The 24,994-nt window shown below is 31.1% G+C and overlaps 1 protein-coding gene across 1 annotated transcript; it reads right to left on the reverse strand.

Annotated features, from left to right (window-relative positions):
• Positions 1-5,328: 5,328 nt before the first annotated feature.
• On the reverse strand, positions 5,329-6,099 carry LOC134689943 (E3 ubiquitin-protein ligase TRIM71-like). The gene has a single exon (XM_063549910.1). The coding sequence runs from the start codon at positions 6,097-6,099 to the stop codon at positions 5,329-5,331; it is 771 nt and encodes a 256-aa protein (XP_063405980.1).
• Between the last annotated feature and the right edge of the window lie 18,895 nt (positions 6,100-24,994).

The following is a 24,994-nucleotide window of genomic DNA, read 5'->3' on the forward strand; positions in this document are numbered from 1 at the left end:
ACTATTATCATCATAGGTGTTGCTCTTATGTAGGCTTGACAAGACTGTTTTTTTGCTTCAAATATGGTGTAAATACTTTGTTTATTTTCCTTGTGTGCAACGGCTATTGAGTTAATAAGTAGGATTGTAATTCTTAATTTGTAAATAGTTTTTAACCGAACATATAATTTCAGGTATTGCATTGCAGTTTGAATAACACGTTGTTCTATTAATCAACCTTGAACTTGCTACTTACAATCTGAAACATTAGAATTTTACCATTGTTGATTTGATGATTTATTTCGGTATGCTCGAAGTCAACTGCCGACGGGTATATAATATCGGTTGCAATAATTTCAAAACCTGTATGCAATTCCGTGTATACTAACAATTCAACATTCCCTTATTCTTTTAAGAAAGAAAAAGATTGATATTTATTTAGAAATAAATGCAGACAAGTAAAAAAATGATGTCACTGTGTATGGTGCCAAAACTTTGATAGACTTGACATTAACACATTTATGTAGAGCAGCATATGTTAAAAAATGTATATTTCATGAAAATGATCTTAGTCCTCAAAACATGGATCGTCTTTCATTTTGTTTTTATTTGTGTATGTAGGAATTTCATTTTATTGAGTGATGCAATTGCTTAAGGAATAACATGTGATGTGCAACTAGCCAATCAGAATAAAATATTATAATAAAACATACATCTAATGTAGTATGTAGGAAAAACTAAATAAAAACAGAACAACATAAAAACTAAGAGAGGCAACTTTTTAACTATTACAATACACAGGTAAAAGTGAGGCTCATAAAAAATAGACACAACTGTTTCTCATTTTTTTAAGCAAAATGGAGTTCATATATGCAAGTAGAAATCAAAATACTTACATGCCTCCGTATGGTATAATTTCCTCGTGCCTTAAACGATAAATTATACAATTATTTGAATTATACTTAAACCTGAACGATATATTCAGGGGGAAAAATAAAAATTGAAAATCTTGAAAATACTCTGTTTCTGATCATCGGGTTTTTTTAATATTTTTTCTTTAATACTGTCGTAATACTTATTTAATTATATGAATAAATATACGTGTTTTGTCTGTAGTCAAAGGCCTCTGGCTTTGTTCGTCTTGTATGATTTTTAATTTAAGTTTCTTGTGTATAATTCGGAGTTTAATATGACGTCCATTATCACTGAACTAGTATATATATTTGTTTAGGGGCCAGTTGAAGGATGGCTAAAGGTGCAGGAGTTTCTCGCTGCACTGATGATCTTCCGCTGTTGTCTGTTCTATGATCGGGTTGTTGTCTCGTTGACACATTCCTCATTTCATTCTAAATTTTATAATAAAATCAATTATGTCTGAGAGTTTGCAAAATAAAACATAATTAACATTTCATAAAATGTAAATGTCCGACTCACTTTTTTTATTACCAATCTTTCAGAAAAATTGACAGCTTAGGTTGTTTTTCCTCTTAGATACTTGAATAGGAATATGTTCGAAATTTATCAAAACAAATTAGGCCAACACGTCTATTGTCTAATTTGCAGTTACTTTATAATTCCATGTTTATTTATTTTGGTGCGGAAATTCTGTTTCTCAGACCGTATGTAAATTACCATAAACAAACGGCTGCAGCATGTAATGCCCTAGAAGATTGACAATTAAAAAAAGTAGTCAGAGACGTTTCTTCGATTTTCTGTCTTTGACATTAAGAATCATCACCTTGTCATGGCAACTTTTTTTAAATCGAGATTATCAATCATCACAACGTCGATACTGAATTTAGTGTAGCAATTAACATGATTATAGTATACAACGTACACGTAATATGTATTTCAAAATGATAAATTGCATGTATTTTTCATATTACGTTATTTTGATTGGCTAACAGCAATGTCGAGCCCTTCTGAAGTTGACATTCATTACACAACTTAATTGAACTTTCATAATGGCACGAGGTCAAACAGGTAAATAAAATAAAAGCTTGATACACATCGTGTTTTCATGATCCAAGCTATAACAACATTGTAATGATAAGTATTTAATGCTTCTTTTTTGTAATCTCAGTGGGTTATAAAAGCGTGAACATGCGCACATTTTTAGAATGAAGCGCGGAAAATCTACTGCGGTCAACGAATTTAAGCCCCAATGTATTTACAATTCTGAAATTAATTCTTTTTCTCCTTGTTCATAAATAAATTAAATGATTATTTTGTTCTTATTTGAGCAATTATAAGTAGCCTTTATATTTATATAAATGACTAAGTAAGTATTCATGTCGAATAGTGAATCAATGTAAGTAACAGAGTATCAGGCGATCGTTGAAAAATGTCCTTACGCGCTATTTACGTTATTTCACCTCTGATTATCAATAGCAAACACCAAAGACAAAAATACAATTGAGGAAATTTGTTAAACGTTAAAATATAATACACGTGTTACAAGAAATAAGAAACAAGTAAGTAAAAAGGTATCGGTCGATTGCTGAAAAGTTTCCATACTCGATATTATGGCTATTTAACCTCTTAGAACCAAAAACAAACACCAAAGACAAGATACATGTATTTTAAGCTATTTAGAAACACATAAGTAACAGGGTATCAGTCGATCACCGAAAAGGGTCCATACGCGCTAATATGGTGATTTAACCTCTGAGATCTAATAGCAAAAACCATAGACAAGAATAAAATTGAGGATATTTTTTGAAGGTCCAACGTATTATTCACGGATTTTAAGCGAATAAAGAACGAATAAGTAACAGTGCATCGTTTCAGCGCTGGAACATGTGTGTTATCGCCAAAGGATTCTTTCATCTCTAAGACAATAGCTATAACTAATTTTATTTCAAATGATTGGGCAGAGCTTACGTTTTAATTTGCACAAGGACAGTCTATTTGAAGATGTGTCTGATAAGTATGTTAGCTGTTAAAATTATAATTAATTTTTAATCACTATCAGTGTCACAAAACGGATATACAATTGAACTGAGTGTATGATATGGGACGAATAACTGGATACTTCATTGATGAGTTTATCCCGATACACCTCTTGTTAGATGGTCTGGTCTAAAATAAGCAAACCGGTTAGACCCCGTCAAGTCAAGTAAAGTAAATCATGTAATAACACTAGAGACAAGATTAAAATTGAAAATATTGTTTTTTAAATTTGAAACATATAACACGTGATACAAGCAAATAAGGCACCAGTCCAGCATTGAAACGGGTACAATCGTTCTTAAAGTTCATTTAATCTCTTGAAACCAAGAACTGTTACCAACGATATGGCTATAACGTACACAAAGAGGGACACATAGTGAATTCTAATAAGCAATAAACACGAGATAGGCAACAAATAGGAAACAAATAAATAATAAAAAATATGTAACGAATCGGTAACTAATTAGAACTAATGAACATGTATCGAATATCGTATAATAATACATTACGCAGAGTCATATATAAAAGGTATCGACAGCACATGAAATGTAAGACAATTCAAACTAAAAAACTAACGGCCACTTCTTATAGAAACAAATGAACGAAAATCCAATATGTAACATATCTACAAACGACAACCACTGAATAACAAGCTCCTGACTTGGGACAAAAACATACATACAGATTGTGGCGATGTTAAATGTGTTCGCGGAACCCAAACCGTCTTCCTTACCTGGGACAGTTGTGTTACAGTACAATTATAAGACAGAACTTTAAAATTAGTTGGTTCTAAAACTATTACCAGTTAAACACTTGATTGATGGATTTACCTGAACAACTACTTCGAACATAAAAAAATATAAAAGTAGATACATATTACACTATACTAAGTTGTAGATTGTGCATGTTTTATTTAATGTCTAGTTCATTTCAATCATTTGTTACTTAAATGAATAGTTATATCTTGTTATGTTGTATGCATTTATTTTGTATGATTATTAATCTAAAGGATGAGCTGATTCTAAGAACTTACCCACAACCAGAACATCTGAATAAGTACCCATGGCGTTGCTCCTTTACTTTAAGGACTGGTGCACAATTGCTATCAAAAAGATTTGATTTCTTTATGTTTTTTTTAAATGTTTAAATAAATGATTCATTTTGAAATTATTTAATTCTATGTAAAAGTACTATGTAAAATCTGGGTTTTTTTTGTAAACTATGTGATACTAAGGATAAAAGTATAGGTAAACACACTAATGTACAAAACTGTTGTTGTCATTTTTCAAGAAAGTATAATGAAATATGAAACTATTATAGTTTCATAATATGTCTTATCATTTAGCAGTATGCTAACATTATATAAAATGTTAATTTGGATATTTGAAATATTCTTCAATATTTGATAATGATGTTAACTTTAAAAAAAACCACTCTTTTGTAGATAATGCTGCTTTTCAATCAATTAATCAATGTAAAGTGATTACTTGTATTATACTGATATGATTAACTGTTCAATACAGTTTAATAATATAATTCAAGAATTCTTCGACTGCTGAACAACATGTTTATATATTCCGCTATTGTCATGTTGGGACCTTTTATACCTAACTATGTGACGTGGGATTTGCTCATTGTTGAAGACCGTACAGTGACCTATAGCTGTTTCATTTGGTTTCTTATTGAGATTTGTTTCATGATCATCATCCCGACTCTGCTTATTCTTATAATTCTTATAAAACATACTACATACATGATTACATCTGTCATCTATGCAAATAGTATTATGAATACGTGTGACGTGTGATTTTTTTAAATACAAAGTTTGTATAATACAACAGTTACTACTATGAAGTGTCTGTTTGCATTTCAAATTAATGTTTTTCGTAAACTTGTTGACGCTTCCATACCAAAAGCACTAAAATTATTAGAAAAACATCAGGATTTATTTTCGAATTTTAGTCAGTGGTGACCTTTGCAATATTAGTCACCTAATTTATCAAAAAAAGATGTTACCTTCAAGTTATATCGTCTGATACGTACGGATGGTATGCATGAGAAGTGAGAGTAACTATCTAATTATATTTTGTATTACTTGTGGACGGTGTTATTCCATTACTTTAAGCGCTTCATTAATCGGAAAACACTGTCAACGTCAGTAGTTACCAATATAGTTTATTTTACTTATCAAAAAGAACGTGTTTATTGGAGATCTATTTAAAAAGAGTAGGTATGTTGCAAGCTTTCAATCTTAAGTTGTGGTATGTGTATTTGTCAATCATTTATTGCTACAATGTATATATTAACTTTAAAATAATTTCACCCTATATTTTAAATTTTTGCAAGGTTAATGATGAAAAATGTATCAGTTAAAAAGACATCTAATGTATTTTTTATTTACCTAATACTATATGTCCCTATCAGTTGTCTAATGTCATCTTCAGCTACAGATTTACGACTAAAGGTTATATTGGGAAACTCTGGAAGAGAATTTATATGTAGTTTGTCAATTTCTTCTTTCAGATTATTGATCTTTTGTACCAAACTTCCATCCTGTCGGGTCTTATCTAGTTCTTTTCTCTTTTTGTCTAAGGTCTGCCCATCATCAAGCACGGATTTTGCATCAGATAACATATTCATCAGTTTGTCTTTCTCCTTTTTGGATTGTCCTTTCACCAATGCAATCATCTGAGCTACAGATTTATCAACCATGCGTTTAACCTTGTTGCCTTCATCGTTGATGGCTTTTATAACAGACTCAACGGAATTATCAAACACATTCAAGCTTTCCTCAATCTTCTTTATGTTTTGATTTGCTTCATTTGTCTTGTCACGCATTTTCGTTTCATTATCTCCACCTAGTTGAGCGATTACATCGACAATCTTGGAAAATGTATGCCCATTGTGTTTTCCTGTCACACAACTTGGGCATATCTGTGCATTACATGTATTACAAATTAAGGATAATTCTTCTTTGTGTTCACTACATCTAGATTTACCTTCCGGGATACAGTCGGACGCTTTCTGAAATTGATGATTTCTCGATAACTTCTGCCTATCATGTACAAATTTACAGTTTTCACAATAGTATTCTTCACAGTCTATACAATAGTGTGACCCAGGGGCACTCACGCAAACCTCGCAGGTTTTAGACGCAGCTTGAGCCATTGTGGATTTAATCAAAATCACAGGTATTACAGGTGATTGTATCACATGACAGCGATTTCTAATTTTGAATCAGGTACGATAACTAGTGTATGTAAATGATTGACGAGATTGTATTTGAACAATTTAAACATTATGTGTTATTTTATGTTAAAAAAACTTTAGTTTACAATAAATACAAAAATACATATGTAATGTTAACGAATAAACGAATGTTTACGTGTAATATGAGTAAACCAATATAGCTTACGTTTAAATATTCGTAGTGTGTTTTAAACAGGATATCACCTTATATTTACAAAAATGTGTATTTTAATGTAGATATTGTACTCGATAGCATTATAAATATTGTTTATCGTCTGATTATTTTTCACCAAAAGATAAACAAATATTAAGATTAGATTTTATATGGAAAATAATGATTGATTTTATAACTGCTATTAAAATTTTAAGACATTATATCAAATGTGTATTCAAATAACATTATATAATTCACTAACAATCATAGCCTTAAAGGGGTCTACTTAATTCATGTATCTTAAATTAAATGATGATTGCAATGAAATATGTTGGTGCCTTGAATATATATACTCTGTATTATTATTTATATTCAAATTTATTTTCGCAAATATATTCTTCTTACCAATACATATGTCAAATCAATAAACAGATGTGTTGTAACACAAGGAACCACTAAGGCATCGTTAGAAAGGATTATTATGTGCATGACGTCTGCATTTAAAAAAAATCAAATCAGGTTGGTACTGCCGTTGTCGTTCTGAACATTGGTTTCATTAAAGGTACTGTATAGATTATTTTCTTCAATGACTATAATATCATAATTTACATGCATGTACAGACCGCAATCGCATGCATAACCGGTATTGTTATGCTCTGATAAACATATTTACTCTGAGCTCAAGATAACAAAAAATCATAAGTCATACATTTGAAGATGTCACATTAGAGATACAAGGACGAAATTACTTCAGACTTGAATAGGGTTAAGATATTTTATCATCTCACTGTTCTTCAAAACCGCATGTAAAAATCAAGATAACGTACTACACAAAAACGTCCACTTATGACACAGCTGTTGATATGCGCGACGGGGTGAGATCAGAATATTTGCAAAATCAGAACTTCTTGTTTACTATCAAATAAATGAAACCAAATATATAGTATGTGTACATGTCTAACATGACGTCAACTGACCTTGGCATAATGTTCATGATTTTGGTCTATTTCGTAGATTCAAAATACAAGCAATGGGTCGACTGTATTTGTTCATGAATATATAGTTTCAAATGAAATGAGAAATTTAATTGCCACTGACACAACTATTTATATGAGACCAAAATGGCATTGCACAAGTTATACTCAATACAACTTGATCAGATGCATTGCAAAAGCAGATTTGTTCAATTGACATGTCTTATTGAAAGATTATTTTTGTTTTCAAATGTTGAAATTTAATTGGAATCGAGTTCCCCATATCTCAATATAGATATAGCTAAAGAGAGAAGACAGAAAAGTACAGTACTTTCAACTTTAAGCGTCTATTTTAGCGATCAATCAGCGGTCATCGATCAGTCACCGATCAGTCAAGATCACGTCTAACTCACGTCACCAATCAGTCAGATTTATGATACGTTGTTCAAACCCGATGAGTGCTAAGACGGTGTTTATCGCGACACTCAAATAAATTTTCCGAAGATGCTCTACAAATGATATAAAATTATCATTCATCGTATATGTCGGTATATTATTTCAATAGAATAAAGACATATGCATTTTGGATACCTGAAAATAATGCCATAAAAAAATAACGTTTATTTCCCCTTAAAATCGAAAAAAAATAAATCAAGAAACTGATTTTAGTTTGGTAAATGACCTTTTATAAGCTATTGAATTCTTATATAAAAAGAAAAATAATTTACCCAGTAATTTGAACTTAGTACTTTCTTAAGTACATGGATAGACATAAAGGAAAATATACCTCAAGATTCTGAGAAGCGTTTTCTTAAACAAAAAATAATACCAGCTTGCGTAAGCATTGGCATTTTTGTTTTCCTAAACATCATCAGGTGATTGCTATGGATGTTTTAATGGTGGTAAAACAATTTAATGAGTGCCTAGATGGTGTTTATCGCGGCAGTTAAACAAATTTTCAGAAGATGCTCTAAAAATGATATGAAATTATCATTCAGCGCAAATGTCGGTATATTATTTCAATAGAATAAAAAAAATATGAGTTTTGGACACCTGAAAAGAATGCCATGAAAATTAAAGTTTATTTTACCTTAAAATCGAAAAATAAATCAAAAAACTGATTTCAGTTTGGTAAATGACCTTTTATGAGCTATTGAGTTCTTATAAGAAAACAAAAATTGGTGTTATGGGGCAAAGTATTTTACTTAGTAATCTGAACTTAGTACTTTCTTAGTTACTTGGAAATAAAGGAAATTATACCTAAAGTTTCAGAGAAGAGGTGTTTTAAACAAACAAAAAAATACCAGTTTGAGCTAGCATTTGGAACTATTGCTTGCTCTGAAAATCATAGTCTTTGTACCTTACCTAATAATCATAGGTAAACAAACTAGCTAATTTCCGTTTACATTGTTTCTTACTTCCATTGGAGATTTTACGATTCATTTCTTGCATTAACTTTTACTACAGCAGATTTGCTTGATTTCTGCATGTTTGACAGTTGGGAATATCTTCGTATAACTTGCGAATGGTACGCATTTTGAACGGTAAACACTGTAAAAAATTCTTGCTGTTTTTTAATATATCTTCTACGTCTGGTGGTCTCTGAAGGAGAGTTGTCTGATTGGCAATTAAACCACCTTTTTCACATTTTAAACGTAAACAATTATATCATTTGTGATCTTAAACTGCAAACATTCATTAATCCACCAGCATGATATATCTAGAACCAAAGCTTCATATTTCCATGTTTTGTGGAACATTAAGTTTAAAGTAATTCGCTTCTCCGTAAGCTTTTCATATCACTAGTAAATGTTGACAGGGGATTAATAAAATAACCAATGAGCCAGCAACATTTATAGGCCAATATGCTTGTTATTTTAGGGATATTCACCATTGAAATGTTGGCGGTAAATATTCTGTCTTGACTTTTCATAGCTAATGATGACATGCTAAAAATCTAAAAAATATTAAAAGCAATAAAACATATGTAAGACTTTTACAGATGGCTTATAACTAAACATGTAAAAGATTTAAAAAAAGAAAATTTGGGCCAATCGGCAAGATTTTTCAAGGCCTTCAATTGGATAAAATCTGAGGATTCCGAAAATCTGACAAAAAATCCAAAACATGACAAGCCAACATCCTTAAGTCAAACCCCATATGTACATGCTCATAAATGCTGAGTAGTTCATCTCATAATGTGCATGTTTTAGTTGATGTAAGGAAAACAACCCCAAACAAGTTGTTAACCTGATACAGAACATACAAAATTACACACAGACTTAACTATTCGATTATATATAAGTCAAACATAAACTGACAGCGCAATGGATAAGAAGGAAAAAAGATCACAGACAAACAGCAGTATATTAAATATAACATAGAAAACTAACTACTTAACAACATGAATGTTATCAAAAACTTGGGTGATCATAGGTGCTCTGGAAGGAAAAGCAGATATTGCTCAAAAAGTTACACCTGTTGTGTTGCTCAAGTTGGTAAACACACCTTGTAGTCACGATCATTTGAACATATTCGTCGTCATCTGCGAAACAGATGTTCCTGAACTGTCAAATAATTAGTGTTGGGTCCATAAAATTAAGGAAGAGATGATTTAAATTCACCTACTGGAACTCTTGGTTTGATATTTTCCTTGTGTGGAACAATCCTCTATCAAGGAAAGCATCTTATAAAGTAATTTCTGGAATAACTACTGGGATATTTTTTATTTCTTTTAAGACTTGAAATACATTTATTGAAAATCACCTGAATATAATTTACCTTGATTAACCCAGGGAGGTATACACAAGTGGTTCTTTGTTAACAATGATCCATCGTCCAGGGATAAACGGTGGACTCTATTATAAAACAAATATATTTTTTGCATACATAATTAAACATTCATGTTAATTACACAGACATAGTTTGCGTATAAATATTTAGAATATTCTACATTAAATAAAATACATCAAAAGGGAGATTAATACTCCGCATGCAGTTTCGTATTGATAATAATATGAATCAACGGTAAATATATGATTATACTGTAATCAAATCGGTTCAGTATAGAAGAACTGCACAGCAAATCAATTGGAAGCAGAACTTCAAACTACGAATGGATTCTGTTCAGGATTATGCAAAAGACTTGGCAAAAAGAGAAAAGGTTGAAGTTGACACTCTTTCGGAGTGGGTAAAATTAGTGAGGTCATTGATTCAGATAAGACTTAGTAAGATTAAAGGGTCAATAAGCACAAAAGTTCCTTCCATTTTTAAAGACCATCGGGTCATATAGGAGTTGTCTTGCCTCTATGTCAAATATGATGTCGTTCTAGCTGACAAAACATCAAACAATATTTTTTTGTTTGCAAGAAACACTACATTGATTGCCTGATTAAGGAACTCTGGATACATAATATACTTGGAAATCCTACATACACACTAAGTACGCTTACGAAGCAGGAGATCCTGGAAAACCACAAATCGGTTATAGTATCCGTTGGTGTTAATCAAAAGACGAAGACCAGGATCTTCCACCCTTATATTGAATTTCTAAGATTCACACGAATCCTTATAATGTGTAGGTATATTGCAGGTTCTTTCGGGTGTTCCACTAAATCCCTTTCTATAGTTCTTACTGCCATACTCACTGCAGTTAAAGAAGGACGTCAGAAATATTCCGAAACGGCATATTTAAGAGGTCGTCTTAATCAGATGTGGATACTAAAAAAAATCAAAAGAGTTATTTGTGAATTTACAATCTCATTCATTAAAACATTGTATGCACATTAAAACCTTTAATTTTTCAACTCTGTATACCAATATTACACATACTAAACTTAAAGCTCGACTAAAAGAATTCGTCAGCTAATGATTCTTAAAAAAAAAGGACACTAGACGTTTTAAATATCTAGTTTTTGGGCAGGCATTCAGCCTACTTTGTGAAAAATCACACAGAGTCAAGCAGAAAATACACCGAAGAAGATATTACTGCCATGCTGGACTTTTTAATTACAACATAATAATTGAATTTGGAGGCTTAATTTACAACATACTATTGGAATCCAAATGGGTACCAATTGCGCTCCTCTACTTGCAGATTTGTTGTTGTATTTCTATGAAGCAGAATTTATCCAAGGGATTGTACAGAAAGGAGAACAGAAATTAGCCCAGTCTTTTAATTTCACCTTGAGGCATATTGATGGTGTACTGTCTCTTAATAATAATAGATTCAGTGATCACTTACATTTAATGTATCCAAGTGAACTTCAATTTGGAAATTAGTATGGCGTTCATTATCACTGAACTAGTATATATTGTTTAGGGGCCAGCTGAAGGACGCCTCTGGGTGCGGGAATTTCTCTCGCTACATTGAAGACCTGTTGGTGACCCTCTGCTGTTGTTTTTTATTTGGTCGGGTTGTTGTCTCTTTGACACATTCCCCATTTCCAGTCTAAATTTTATTCAAATAAAAGATACTACCAACACAAATGAATCTGCTTCATATTTATTTTATTTCTGTGTAGCAATATCCCAGCGGCCCCAGCATGTGGAGTATATGTGTCTCAATTGATACGTTACTCTAGAGCTAGCTCAAAGTTCGTTGATTTTGTTGAACGAGGAATACTGCTGTCTCAAAAGTTGCTAAGACAGGGCTATGAATCAATCAAATAAGAGTCATCCCTCAAGAAATTTTACGGTCGCCATCTTGAGCTGATTTGCCATTATGACAAAAAAATATATTCTGATATTCTTCCTCATTCTTGATAACCTTCCAGCCTTACCGAACTGACCAAAGAAGTAACACGACGGATGCCGTATACGGTACAGGAAATGCTTAATCTTCCGGAGCACCTGATTTCACTCCCGGTTTTTAGTGTAGTTTCTTATTTATTAATCATGACTGTTGATGTAAATTTTCCTGGTTTTTTTTAGTCTTTGTTTACTCCTTGGTTTTGATTTTTATTGTCTTGAATCTACTTAAGAGGCAATGCCAGAGAAAACCAGGCAGAACTTGGAAATTTTGTTCAACAACCTTTTTGAGATAAATGTGTTTTTGTATTGTATGCACCTTGTTTTGTTAGGAAATGACACTTTTAAAAGTCGTATTGGGTTATTATGTTTAAAAAAATGAATTCGAGTTTACAGTAAATTTGACTGCGTATATAGGGAAATACGGGTATCAATTTCTCAATAAAAACAGCCTACAATATAACAATTAATATATTCTAAAAGATGACCATGAATACAACAGGAAATGATAATAATATCTCTGGTATCTGTTGATATGTAAATGTTTTAATGCAGTAAAATGTCTAGAAACAGCGGGTTTACGTTCAACTTTTTGGTGTTTAGACATACCAAAAGTGATACTCTTCAATTTGAAAACCGATAAAGGTTGTAATGTTTCAAGAAAAAATGAACTTCTGTTGTATATTTTTATACATAATTGAACATTTTGATAGGATTTAACAAAAATATATAACTTGGGGTGTTGGGAAACTAATTTCCCTCATTAGGAGATTGTTGCATGCATTTACGGGTGATGATCAATGCCTAGACACATTGTTAGAGGTAGTTACAAAATCTGTGCAGGAATACTGAGGAATGAAGATTATTTGTAAGACTGAAATTATTTTATTGTTTGCTGGAAATGTGGAACATAAGGAATTTAAAGCCATCCGTGAGTAGTTTTTCATGATTCAGCTGGAAATCATACAGTTTACTCCCATCTGAAAACAGTATATCATGGACACCAAGGAAAGATCTATAAATGCCAGAATTTATGGCATCTTGAAAAACTAGAAATGAGGGTCGCTTTGAAGCAGATGATAGTTATAGTGTATAAAATAATTCTTTGTCACAGTTATACCAGTTGGAACAGGTAATAGTTTAAATTATTGGAGTTTGAAATTAAAAATAAAAAAAAAATCTAAAACTATCAGACTCAGAAATAACAAAAACAAGATGTAGTATGATCAAAATCATGATAATTGCCAATGAGAAAATCACATGTACAACTATCCACCATATACATAATGGACCATGCATGTCTGTCACCTTATCATGCTTATCATTAACATGTGCATGTACATATTTTATAGTTCATGTACAAAAATGAATGTAAGCAACTTCAAATGAATACATTTTGTATATTCATGTAGAATAGATACATGTATAAGAAGATGTGGTATGAAAGTCAATGAGACAACTCTCCAACCAAGTCACAATTTATAAAAGTAAAGACAATCTTACAGTTATCAGGATAGTCAGATATGTTTAGGTCACATATGTATTGTACAATGTACATGTAAACAGTAAGCTTAATTTGTGAAAAAGCAGGAGTTATCATTGCTTTTTAATTTATGACATGTATGAGAGTCAAATTTAAATTTTCTGTAATTTTGATTGCTACATGAACATATACCTATATTTTACATGACCTTATATCATACATGTATGAAAGATACATATTGTAAATTGGTTATTGCATATTTAACATGTTTAAAAGAATAAAACTTGTAAATCAAATCTTAGGACAAATAGATTCTTAACTCACTATTTAGATGGGATCTTTTTGGACGGCAATACTTTTGTTTATTAAGTTTGTTGTTTATTGTCCTTCAGGTCCTTAGAAACTAAATCTAGAGATGCTAGACATGTACAAAAAAATGGATATAATTTAAGGATTTCAAACTTTTTACATTTACAAAGAAAATGTAATACAAAACTGCTAAAAAAAAAAAAAACATAGCTCATTTTGAGATCTTATTATTAGTATTTAGATACATTTGTACATGTATATGTATGATCATGATGAGCATATAAGGTTATTTTAATTTTTGACTCAAATATATGAAGTAAACTTGTTTAGTAAATCTTAATTGACCTTTCTGCACTAAAGTGTTCATTTAATGTAGATCATTTTATATTTTAACCTGTCCATTTAACAAAAGAACTACCTGTACAAATGTAATCATACAAAAAAGCCATGTTACTTTGAAAAGTTGAATAAGTTGTCTATGTCATTGTATGTTTTAATGTAGTAAGATGCTTTTAAACAGATCATTTTATATTTTTCATGGGTTCTTAGGATAAGAGAATAACTAATTTGATTTTAAATACAATTTTCCAAATTCAATTCAAAGAATAATTGATCACCTTATAATCTGTTATTCCATTAAAACAGATAAAAGATACATCAGATGACAGACTTACATATGCATGTACAAAAAATGTAGAGGAGCCTACAATTAGAGAAATGGATCAACTTGATTTTAATGTTTACATACTGCATCAAGCATGGATATGAAAAATCAAAAGTGAGTACCAGTATCTCTTAAAGTACATTGTTTTACATAGAATTGAAAATGCCACAGAAATGGGGAATGTTTATCTTTATTTAGATTAAGAACCATATAACATGTATAAGACAAAGTATGTGAAATCTTAAATCCAGTATATATACTAGACATTACATCAGTACATACATAATGCAAATCAGAATAAGAAATCATAACAATTGAACCCAGAGGCGGATTTGGGGGGGGGGGAAGTGGGCCAGTTGGAAAAAAATGTGGTTGCTTTTATTGGGAATCACTGAAGTGTGACTGGAGCGGGCCCCCTCTTAGGTCAGTCAGTGGGCCCCCACTTATGAAAATTTCTGGATCCGCCACTGGAACCTTTAAACATTATCAGATCTATATCTAGTTTAAACAAAAACAGATAACGCACACAAAAATATTAATGAGACCATGTACTCCAGATATGCCAGAAGGGTTTTAATCTCCCACTACAAATGCTTATGAAGTCCTCAGAGTCCTGAATGTGAAATCCTCTAAAACAGTATATTAAACTTCAAATATGTGTACTTGAATAATGTTATACTACATACATGATATACATGTATATAATATTCAAATTCATCTTATTTAATATAATTAATTGAACACATTTTCAAGCAAAAAACTGATGCATAAATGTATAGCTTGACTATTCCATTAATTTATTTCAGGTGACTGCGCTAAAAGAAAAACACACTTGAAACTGTAACCAGTTTGGGAGACTCAAAGTAACCAACAGAACATTTCAATACCATTTTAGTTTTTTATGTACATTGTATATATTTGACTTTTGGTGATATTTAGGCAGTTACTACAGTATCTGAGAGACCTCAATGATGAAAATGTCAATTTTGATAGAGCACTATTTTTTAAATTTAAATTGTATTGTTTATGGATCTATATCTTTTAAAAGCTTACTGGGGATCTGAAAGAATATTTCAAAGTTTTCTGAATCTATATAGATATCTATCTTGTTTCATGATTCTTTCATGTGTTTATAAGCAAATATTCATATATGTTTTTATATTTTAAGCAAGGGTATTTATGTATTAAAACAAGTTGTATATTTAAAATTGAGAAAGGAAATGGGGAATGTGTCAAAGCGACAACAACCCGACCATAGAGCAGACAACAGCCGAAGGCCACCAATGGGTCTTCAATGTAGAGAGAAACTCTCGCAGTGTTGATAAAAAAAATTCAAAATAATTACAGTCACGAATCAATGTATATAAAAAAAATCTATTGAAAGGAAAAAAAGTCAAAAGTTGTATTTTTTCAAAATAATTGTGTTAATAGTTCTGTGTTATTCAGAAATATGTGCACCAAAGGAATTAAACTTCTTACAAGTGTCAATGTGACTTGCCCTTCTTATTTTTTGTTTTGTGCAGTACATGCATTTGTTCAAAATTTATCGATTGAATAAACATGATAAACTAAATTGTTATGTTCACACTGTAGCTAAGTATAGGTAGCAATTAATCATGCTAAGTTATCCCTCTTATTAAAAGGACATCTGATATGATTGCCAATTTCACAGCTACATGTACATATCACAGTTCTTTTTAAGCCATACTCATTGTGACGTATGGGAATAATTATCTGTTATCATAATCTGACTTTTTTACAAACCAAGTGATGAAGATAAACAGTGTTTCTATTTCCAAAGGTTTTTTAGAAATTGCTATGGAACACAATAAAAATCAGAAAATGTAGTATGATTGTAATTAGACAACTCTCCATTTATAAGAGGCCCAATGATGTAAAAGTTTATAGCAATAAGTACAGCCTTCAATAAAGAACTATCTGCATATCATATTTGATTTTGCAAAAACCAAGAGCATGAATATTTGTAGATTTTGTCACTTTCAAGTATATACATGCATGTACTAATGTATTCACGTGGTGCCAGTCCCCTTACATAAAGTTGCCCTTGGAAAGATAATCAGCAATCCTCCCCCCCCAAAAAAAAAAAAATAATTAAATGGACAAGATCTATGATCATGATGGTCATGCCAGTTGGTAATTCAGAATAATTCAGATTATTGTATGGAGAGAGCAGAGCATGTCACTGAGTATAAAACTATGATGGTTTGGGATGGAGATCTGTCTCATTTTTGTATGTGGGGTTCCTGCATGGCATGATCTGAAATTACACATTTTTAGTTGCATTAAGAAGGTGTTGTCTTGTCAATCAAAAGAATACTGTTTATTCAGAAAGGAGTGCAATGTTGTCATTGCATAAAATTGCAAAGGTAGGGGAAGTGAAAAAAATCATCATAAAATGTGAAAGCATTATCTTAAGCAGCATTTTAGGAAATTGCAATCACAAACCTAGCAAGTGTGTGGATTGTCAAACAGCTGCAAAAAGTTATGTTAAAGTATATGATTTTGAAATGGACATATAAACCTCTTTCATAAACATATACCTCAAATATTGTTAAAGGATAAACGTCAGTCATAGGAAATCATCCATGGAACACAACATATTGTCTTCAGGTGTTGCACACATGTGCCAAATATCAAAAGACTTTCTCACAGGACAAACAAATCTGCTCCTGACACTTTTTGTAAACAAAAATCATCTTTTTACTTTGAGGTCAAAGGTCAAAGTACAGCAAAAATTATATTGTATGTATCTGTGGAATTGACTTATAATCTATTGGCTAATTCAATGAGACTTTTCTTACATCTCCCAACTAAGTAATTTCATGGTGAAAATTTGTACAAAAGAAGCCAACAGGAAATACAAGTTTACATTTTATTGTTGCTATGGCAGCCGAATGAACAAAGTTGAGACAAGACTACACCTTTTTTCCTTTTATTTCTTTTCATCGAAACCTATCACTTAAGCATGATAAATACAATAAAGATGCAAAAGTATATGGTATTTTGCAACTTATTCCATGTTATACCATTTTGGTTTTCCAAAGAATAATTTTCTCAATTTGACAATTTTCTCTATTTTTTGGGGCATTTTCATACTTAATTTTTGAAAAATAAATAAAAAAGATACCAGAAATTTTATTTTCATTATTTTATACACCAACATAGTACTAGACTTCCATATAAGTAGTTTAGTCATAAGTGTTGTTTTTCTCCGATGATCATTGATGATGGATAATTGAAAACGGTGAAAAACTGGCTTTTCTCAATTTTTCCCTATTTTAGCATTTTTTTTACCTTCTTTATTGAAAAAAAATAAAAAGATACCAAAAAATTTATTTTCATTATTTTTTACATCAACATACATTGTAGTACTAACATTCCATATAGGTAGTTTAGTCATAAGTGTTGTTTTTCTCCGATGATGGATAATTGAAAACGGTAAAAAACTGGCTTTTCTCAATTTTTCCCTATTTTAGCATTTGTTTACCTTATTTATTGAAAAAAAATGAAAAGATACCAAATATTTTATTTTCATTATTTTTTACACCAACATAGTACTAAACTTCCATATAGGCAGTTTAGTCATAAGTGCTATTTTTCTCCGATGATGGATAATTGAAAATTGTAAAAAACTGGCTTTTCTCAATTTTCTCAATTTTCCCTATTTAAGCATTTTTTTACCTTATTTTTTGAAAAAAAATAAAAAGATACCAAACATTTTATTTTCATTATTTTTTACACCAACATAGTACTAGACTTCCATATAGGTAGTTTAGTCATAAGTGTTGTTTTTCTCCGATGATGGATAATTGATCGGAGAAAACTGCAAAAAAAGCAAACTGCAAGTTATACTAAAACTGGCTTTTTTCCCATTCATTTCAATGAAAATTCGCAGTTTGAGTGCTTATATTGAATTTCATTAAAAAAATGTCAAATTCACAAAAAATTGTAAAAAAAAATATATATTCCCAGTCAGTATGTTATACTGAAAGGGTAAAATATATGTTTGACCAAATTTTTTTTTTTTAGTTGAACAGTCCTGACTGGTGCTCTCTGACATTGCCTCTTAAGAATAATATAGGATGTGTAAAACTACGGACTTCTCTAGTTTCCCACACTATAAAACAAAATTAATATAAAGATAACATTTAAATTTATTCGAATGAACGTATGTCGTATTCATATCTCGTTTTCCCATAAACAGAAACATTCTAGAAAAATCCCATAACAAACACCATCCTATACATTGCATAACACCTTTAAATAAATCAAATATATTGAATTATACGTTCAATTGATTCATCTTGAAAATAAAGACAAAGGTAAAAAATAATTATTTTATATCAGCAAAATCATTCTCTATATGACTTTATTCTATGCGAAATTAGCCTTGTTACCTTCTGGCATTGTTTGATGTTCTAGTTGACGTGATTTCTGTGAAGAGTGAAACATTTCAAAACATATTAAAAATGAAAATGTGTAATAACAAACACAATTTCATCCGAATGAGACAAAAAAAAAACAACAACATGGAAGTGCATCAATTTAAAAGCAGAGTTAAAATAAATTAAGGTATTTTCATAATTCTATAAGCACAACACGGAAATCTTTCTTTGGGGTTGTTTCAAAAAATATACTCAATCAATAACTGTACGTTACTCATTTTCTCATGAATTTGTCCTTAAGTAATTTTATTGTGAATATTTGCTACAAAAATCGATAACCTATGAAATACATTGAAGATAAATATAGATATATATCTGGGTTTCTTTTCTGCTTAAGTGATGCAGCTTACAATGAGGCGGACAAGTTCCAGCTTAATAGGAACTAACATCAGTTGGAAGTAATTTAAAAGGGGGATGGGGGGCTTGGCTTTTTAGTTTGATGGAGGTTAACCGGGTCTTGCAATATCTTGAATTACCGCAATGAAATCTATTTTTCTGGTATTAAAATAGTTTGAATAAGATGGAAAACCTTTTTTTTTTATTTTTGTTAATCTGATTCAATATTCCAGCAATCATTTTCAAAGATAGTTAATACCTATTTGGCCGATTAAAGCTAATGTCTAGATAGTAGAATAGTCTAGCCTTTATTTGTACTATATTTATATCATGTAGTATTGTCTTTTTAGTGATCTTTTCACAAATTATATATAAGGAGAGGTTTGACTAGGAAAAACACGAGGTTCAGTCAATCATTTTTTCCCCTTAAGGTCAATAATATGGCAGTTGTTATCAAATAGTCCGTTTCTTTGTATGTTTGTGGTGTTTGCTTTTGTTGCAGTTCAGTATTTCTGTTGTTCCGTTGCCTTCCTCTTATATTTGATGTGTTTTCCTCTGTTTTATTTTGCAACACAGATTTGTTTTTGATTCATCGATTGAAGACTTTTGAGCAGGGGTGTGTTCCTGTTGCCTCTTGAAAATAGAATACATGATATAGATGACAACAACAAAGCACAAACAGTCATTATGTGTTATGTTTACGCTCATACTACTTCCACTTTTGTTAGTTTAACACACTTAAGTTGTTATCATTTTCTTATCTAAACGTGAAGTGATAAAAAAAAAACTTGATATGATTGTATTGTCCATGAGACAAGTATCTAAGTGAAAAAGTTACTGTTGATTCATTCAAATTCGTAAGATACCTTATGTACAGGTGAACCACATAACAATGTGTTCCATGAATTACAATCATTCTATAAAGAAAAACGAAGAATTTGACAAAAACACGCAAGTATCCGCGAAGACGTACGTTCTTCTCAATACACAAAAAAAAATCGTACCCATGGAAATACATGAACCCACAGTAAGTAGTAAACAAGATTTATTTTCAAAACAAATTTGTTGTTTACAATATTGCTCGCGTTTATTATTTAGTAATTGTGTTCTTCTGTCTTTTATTAGGATTACCGTTGAAAAATGATTTCAATTACCCCCTTTAAAGTATCATTCGACTTATGTTCTTTGTCTAGACTGTTCCTCTGTTTATTTGTACGTCCAAAACTGACCTGGTGTGCTTGTCTAATTGAAAGCTGAATTATAACTGAAGTTGCTGCTGGAACTGCGACTAATAACTGTCTTAGAACTAGTACTTAATTCTAGTAAAGATAAGGTAAAAAAGGTGTTAGGTATAATTGTGTTAAAAAAAGTAATGTTTAAATAAAAACGAGTCCTTAACCAATCCAAATATCTCAATACAACTCCTAAGACACAATTCTCCTTTTCTTGTAACAGCATAAATCTTCAGAGATGTTGAAATAAGAACGAGTCCTTAAGCAATCCAAACATCTCAATATTATCTCTAGGACACACTCTTCTATTTTTGTAACAGTATATATCTTCAGAGAATCAGTGACCTATCGTATCATTAAATACATATATAGTTTATTTTCATGTATTTAAATGTTTAAATAAAAACGAGTCCTTAACCAATCCACATATCTCAATACAACTCCTAAGACCCAATTCTCCTTTTCTTGTAACAGCATAAATCTTCAGAGATGTTGAAATAAGAACGAGTCCTTAAACAATCCAAACATCTCAATATTATCTCTAGGACACACTCTTCTATTTTTGTAACAGTATATATCTTCAGAGAATCAGTGACCTATCGTATCATTAAATACATATATAGTTTATTTTCATGTATTTAAATATTTGAAATAGTTGGTCAATATTACTATTAGTTTCGTTTTGAACCAAACTATGTAGGCAAGTATCTATTTATTATTACTTCAATAGTAAAATCATACATGCATAGATATTGGTAAGAAATAATTGATTTGATGATGTAATTTCACCTGGTGTTTCGGTTTAGGTTTTATATTACCTAGGCATTATCCTCATCAGGTACCCTAGCCTTACAGCAACATGATCAAAATAAACAAAAATTCTGGGGCACGACACTCGGTGAATCATCTCTCTGTTTTCTTTAAATTGACTTGCGACTATTGTGATATAGCTTAATCGCCTATATTCTATTTTAATTTAGAAGATGTTAAATATTCTTTTAAGTTCTTGTGTTTCTGGTATGCAATAATGGGTGGTTTTTGAAAAACATTGAGTATGTTAAATCATAATACGAGCAAGGCATAATCGACAAAATATCATTTAGATTTTTAACAAATGGTCAAAAAATAAGAGATGCACGATTAGGGAGAATTTAGTCTTCCAAAATTCACCGCCTTGAAATTGAGACGTTGAAACAAATACAACATGAATGGATTAAATGAATTAAATATAATTCCACCTGGCAGACCAATTATATCACAGTGTGGTTCTGTAACTGAACTTAAAGGTCATTACGTTGACTATTTTCTTATACCAATAGTTCAAAATCAGTCCACATATATAAAAGATACTACATCGTTCATTAATATCATTGAGAAATTAAAACCTATGGCAAACAGCCTGTTCGTTTCGTATGATATATCACAGATGTTTACAAATCTACCTCAAGAAGCATTATTGCGTGCGGTTGAACGAGCCTATGACAGTTTTGACAAATCAAACTTTAAGGTCAATGCTCCGCCAGTCAATGTATTAATACATTTCTTGAGAATCATTTTAGAAAACAATGTATTTGAATTTGATGGGAAAATTTACAAACAAATAATAGGTACGGCAATTGGTGCAGTTCATTCACCGGAAATCTGTGACATACTTATGTTTGAAATAATGAATGAAACTATATCTGCATTTCAATATAAAGACAAAATATTCTATCATGACAGATATAGAGACGATGGATTCACAATATATGATGGAACATCAGATGAAACCCTTATTAAAGTTCACCTATGAAATCAAAAACGTTCTTGAATGTTGATGTAATTAAAGGTCAGAGATTTACAACATATGGCATTCTTGACCTCGAAATACATTTTAAAGAAACAAATTCTTATCTGTTTCTGCACAGAAATAGCTGTCACTCACAGCATGTATTCAGAGGATTTATTAAAGGTGAAGCAATACGGCAAATTAGAAATACAAGTGACCATAACAAATTAATAAACAATCTAACTAATTTCAAAATGAAATTATTAGATAGGGGTTATGATAACGTGGAAATAGATGATAGTATTACTGATGCTTTATCAATTGACCGTACTGATTTATTACAACAAACCAAATCTAAAGAGAAGCAAAGTATTCCGTTAGTCTTAATAACTAAATATAATCCATATATACGTATAATAAAGAAACGTATAATGAAACACTCGCATTCATTACAGTTCGACGAAGACTGTGTACAAATATTCAATACAGCACCAATAGTTGTTATAGCAAACATAAAAGTATTGGATATATGCTTAGTAGATCAAAGTTAAAGACTTTAACATTAAATTGACAGTTGGACCCCTGATGATGGTAGATCTGTCATAATAACTAGACATATAGAAGAAGAATAAAAATATATATATATCAATATAAATATGAATAATTTTCATATTTGATTATATTCAAAAAATGACCATCCCAAGCTTAACTACCGAAACACGAAATTGATATTTGTGTCGGGTCCTATCAGCAATATGGGATGCGTGGTTGCATGGGTGTTTTATTATAACAAACTGAACTCAGAGGAAAATCTAATCGGAAAGTCCATAATAATATGGCAAAATCAAATGACAAAACACATAAAAAACGAATGGACAAGAACTGTCATATTCCTAACTTGGTACAAATGTAGAAAATGGTGGATTAAACCTGTTTTTAAAGCGCTCAACCTCACACTCTGGTGACAGTCTTCTCACATTTCGTTATAATTACAATGATGCGTAACCAAACAGACATAATAAATAAAACAGTCAAAATATGGGTACAGCAGTCACCATCGTGTTAAGTGATATGCAAACATTTCTTGTTATACAGACACTGTTCTTTTTTCAATCGTTGGTATTTGTTTATTGTTTTGTAATAAGAAACTATAAGTATGAATTCGCGTTGCTCTTGACCAAACGCGGACCCTGACATGTTATTTTCGTTCAGTCTCTTGGCATTGTCATTTTCCTGGTTCTCGCCATAATAGTTTCTTTATATAGGTATCATACATTTTAACAGGACACATCACATTATTTTGTCTCCTTTCCCTATGTTTCACAACTTTTCATTCGTCTACTATGGGCATCCATTTATAAACATTAACTGCGCATGTGCTAGTCGTCAATATTGAACATAAACACCACCTATAACTACCTGGGAAATCAACCTATCAAGTGTCATGGAATAGCCCACTTAAACCATGATGATGAGGGTTGTGCATAATAAGTATAACAACACATTTGTCTGCCGTTCTGGTTCTAAGGGTGCAGTCCGAAACCAGGGAACTAATATATTTAATCTTGTTACCTTTATCTTCCGCAACTTATACCATAATTGACGCGTGACGTTTTAAGAGAGGTGTATGTACCGTTTCATACTTGGGGTTAATTATGTACGTATGACAATGTTGATAAAAATGTATAAAGATTGCTTTAAAGATAATTGTGACTGTTAATTTTTTTAACGTTCTTTACTTGAAAACAGTGACTTAACAAGCCACAATCCCAATGGTCGAATACCACACATTTTTTCTTTAATACTAGGAGTAAGAACGTTCAGTCAGATACCAGGGTTGGTTAATGTATTGTATGATAAATTTAGGTATACAGACCCGAATCGTCCACATACTCTTTCATTTAGCATGTTTTGATCAGAAGTAATGTATTACAGGGTGTACATAAGTAAATATGTTCGTTAGAAAATACATAACTCTGTAATTTCTTGTTCGGAGTAGCAGCACATTTGGTTTCATCTCCTCTGGTTTGAGCCTTGTCAATCTTAATATACATTGATAAAACAATGTCCTGCCTTGGTATATAAAGTATTTTCGAAGAATAACTATTCTGGCGCCACGTATGTGTATACATTTAATTATATACATACAATCATATATCCCACTCAATCTGCATTAAGTAATAAAAATAGTAATACTAAAATAATAATGATTATAATGACACTAGATTTTAAAAACTGAATTCAATACATCAAGGAAATCTGACTTTGTAAACACTAACTACGTACGAACATCAGTAACATTCTAAACATGTCTTGAATCTTCCAAATGTAATAAACGGAAAGCGTATTGGTGATTCGTAAACGACAGTCTATTTCAATACGTTGAAATTCCAGAATACATATTTAACACATGGTAATCGTAAGAAACGACCGAGTATGTTTTCAACATGAACATCTATATACTTTTGAACTTAGTCTTTTCATGATCTACATTTCAAAGAGCAATTTGTTATAATATATTTTTCCTCATAATTGAATATCCCCAAAACCTGTGTAAACGGAATATTTAGAGGCAGCTTTTACAACACTTAACAGGCGATAAACATGTTTATTGCTAATTATGGTAGGTTCCGTGTTAATAAGGCTTATTAGTTATCAAAGGTATCGGGATTATAATTT

This window comes from Mytilus trossulus, chromosome 11 (assembly GCF_036588685.1).
Source record: "Mytilus trossulus isolate FHL-02 chromosome 11, PNRI_Mtr1.1.1.hap1, whole genome shotgun sequence".
Classification (NCBI taxonomy): domain Eukaryota; kingdom Metazoa; phylum Mollusca; class Bivalvia; order Mytilida; family Mytilidae; genus Mytilus; species Mytilus trossulus.

Bases quoted from the DNA above. Each gene is read 5' to 3' on its own strand.
- LOC134689943 (XM_063549910.1), bottom strand. From the start codon at position 6,099: ATGGCTCAAGCTGCGTCTAAAACCTGCGAGGTTTGCGTGAGTGCCCCT.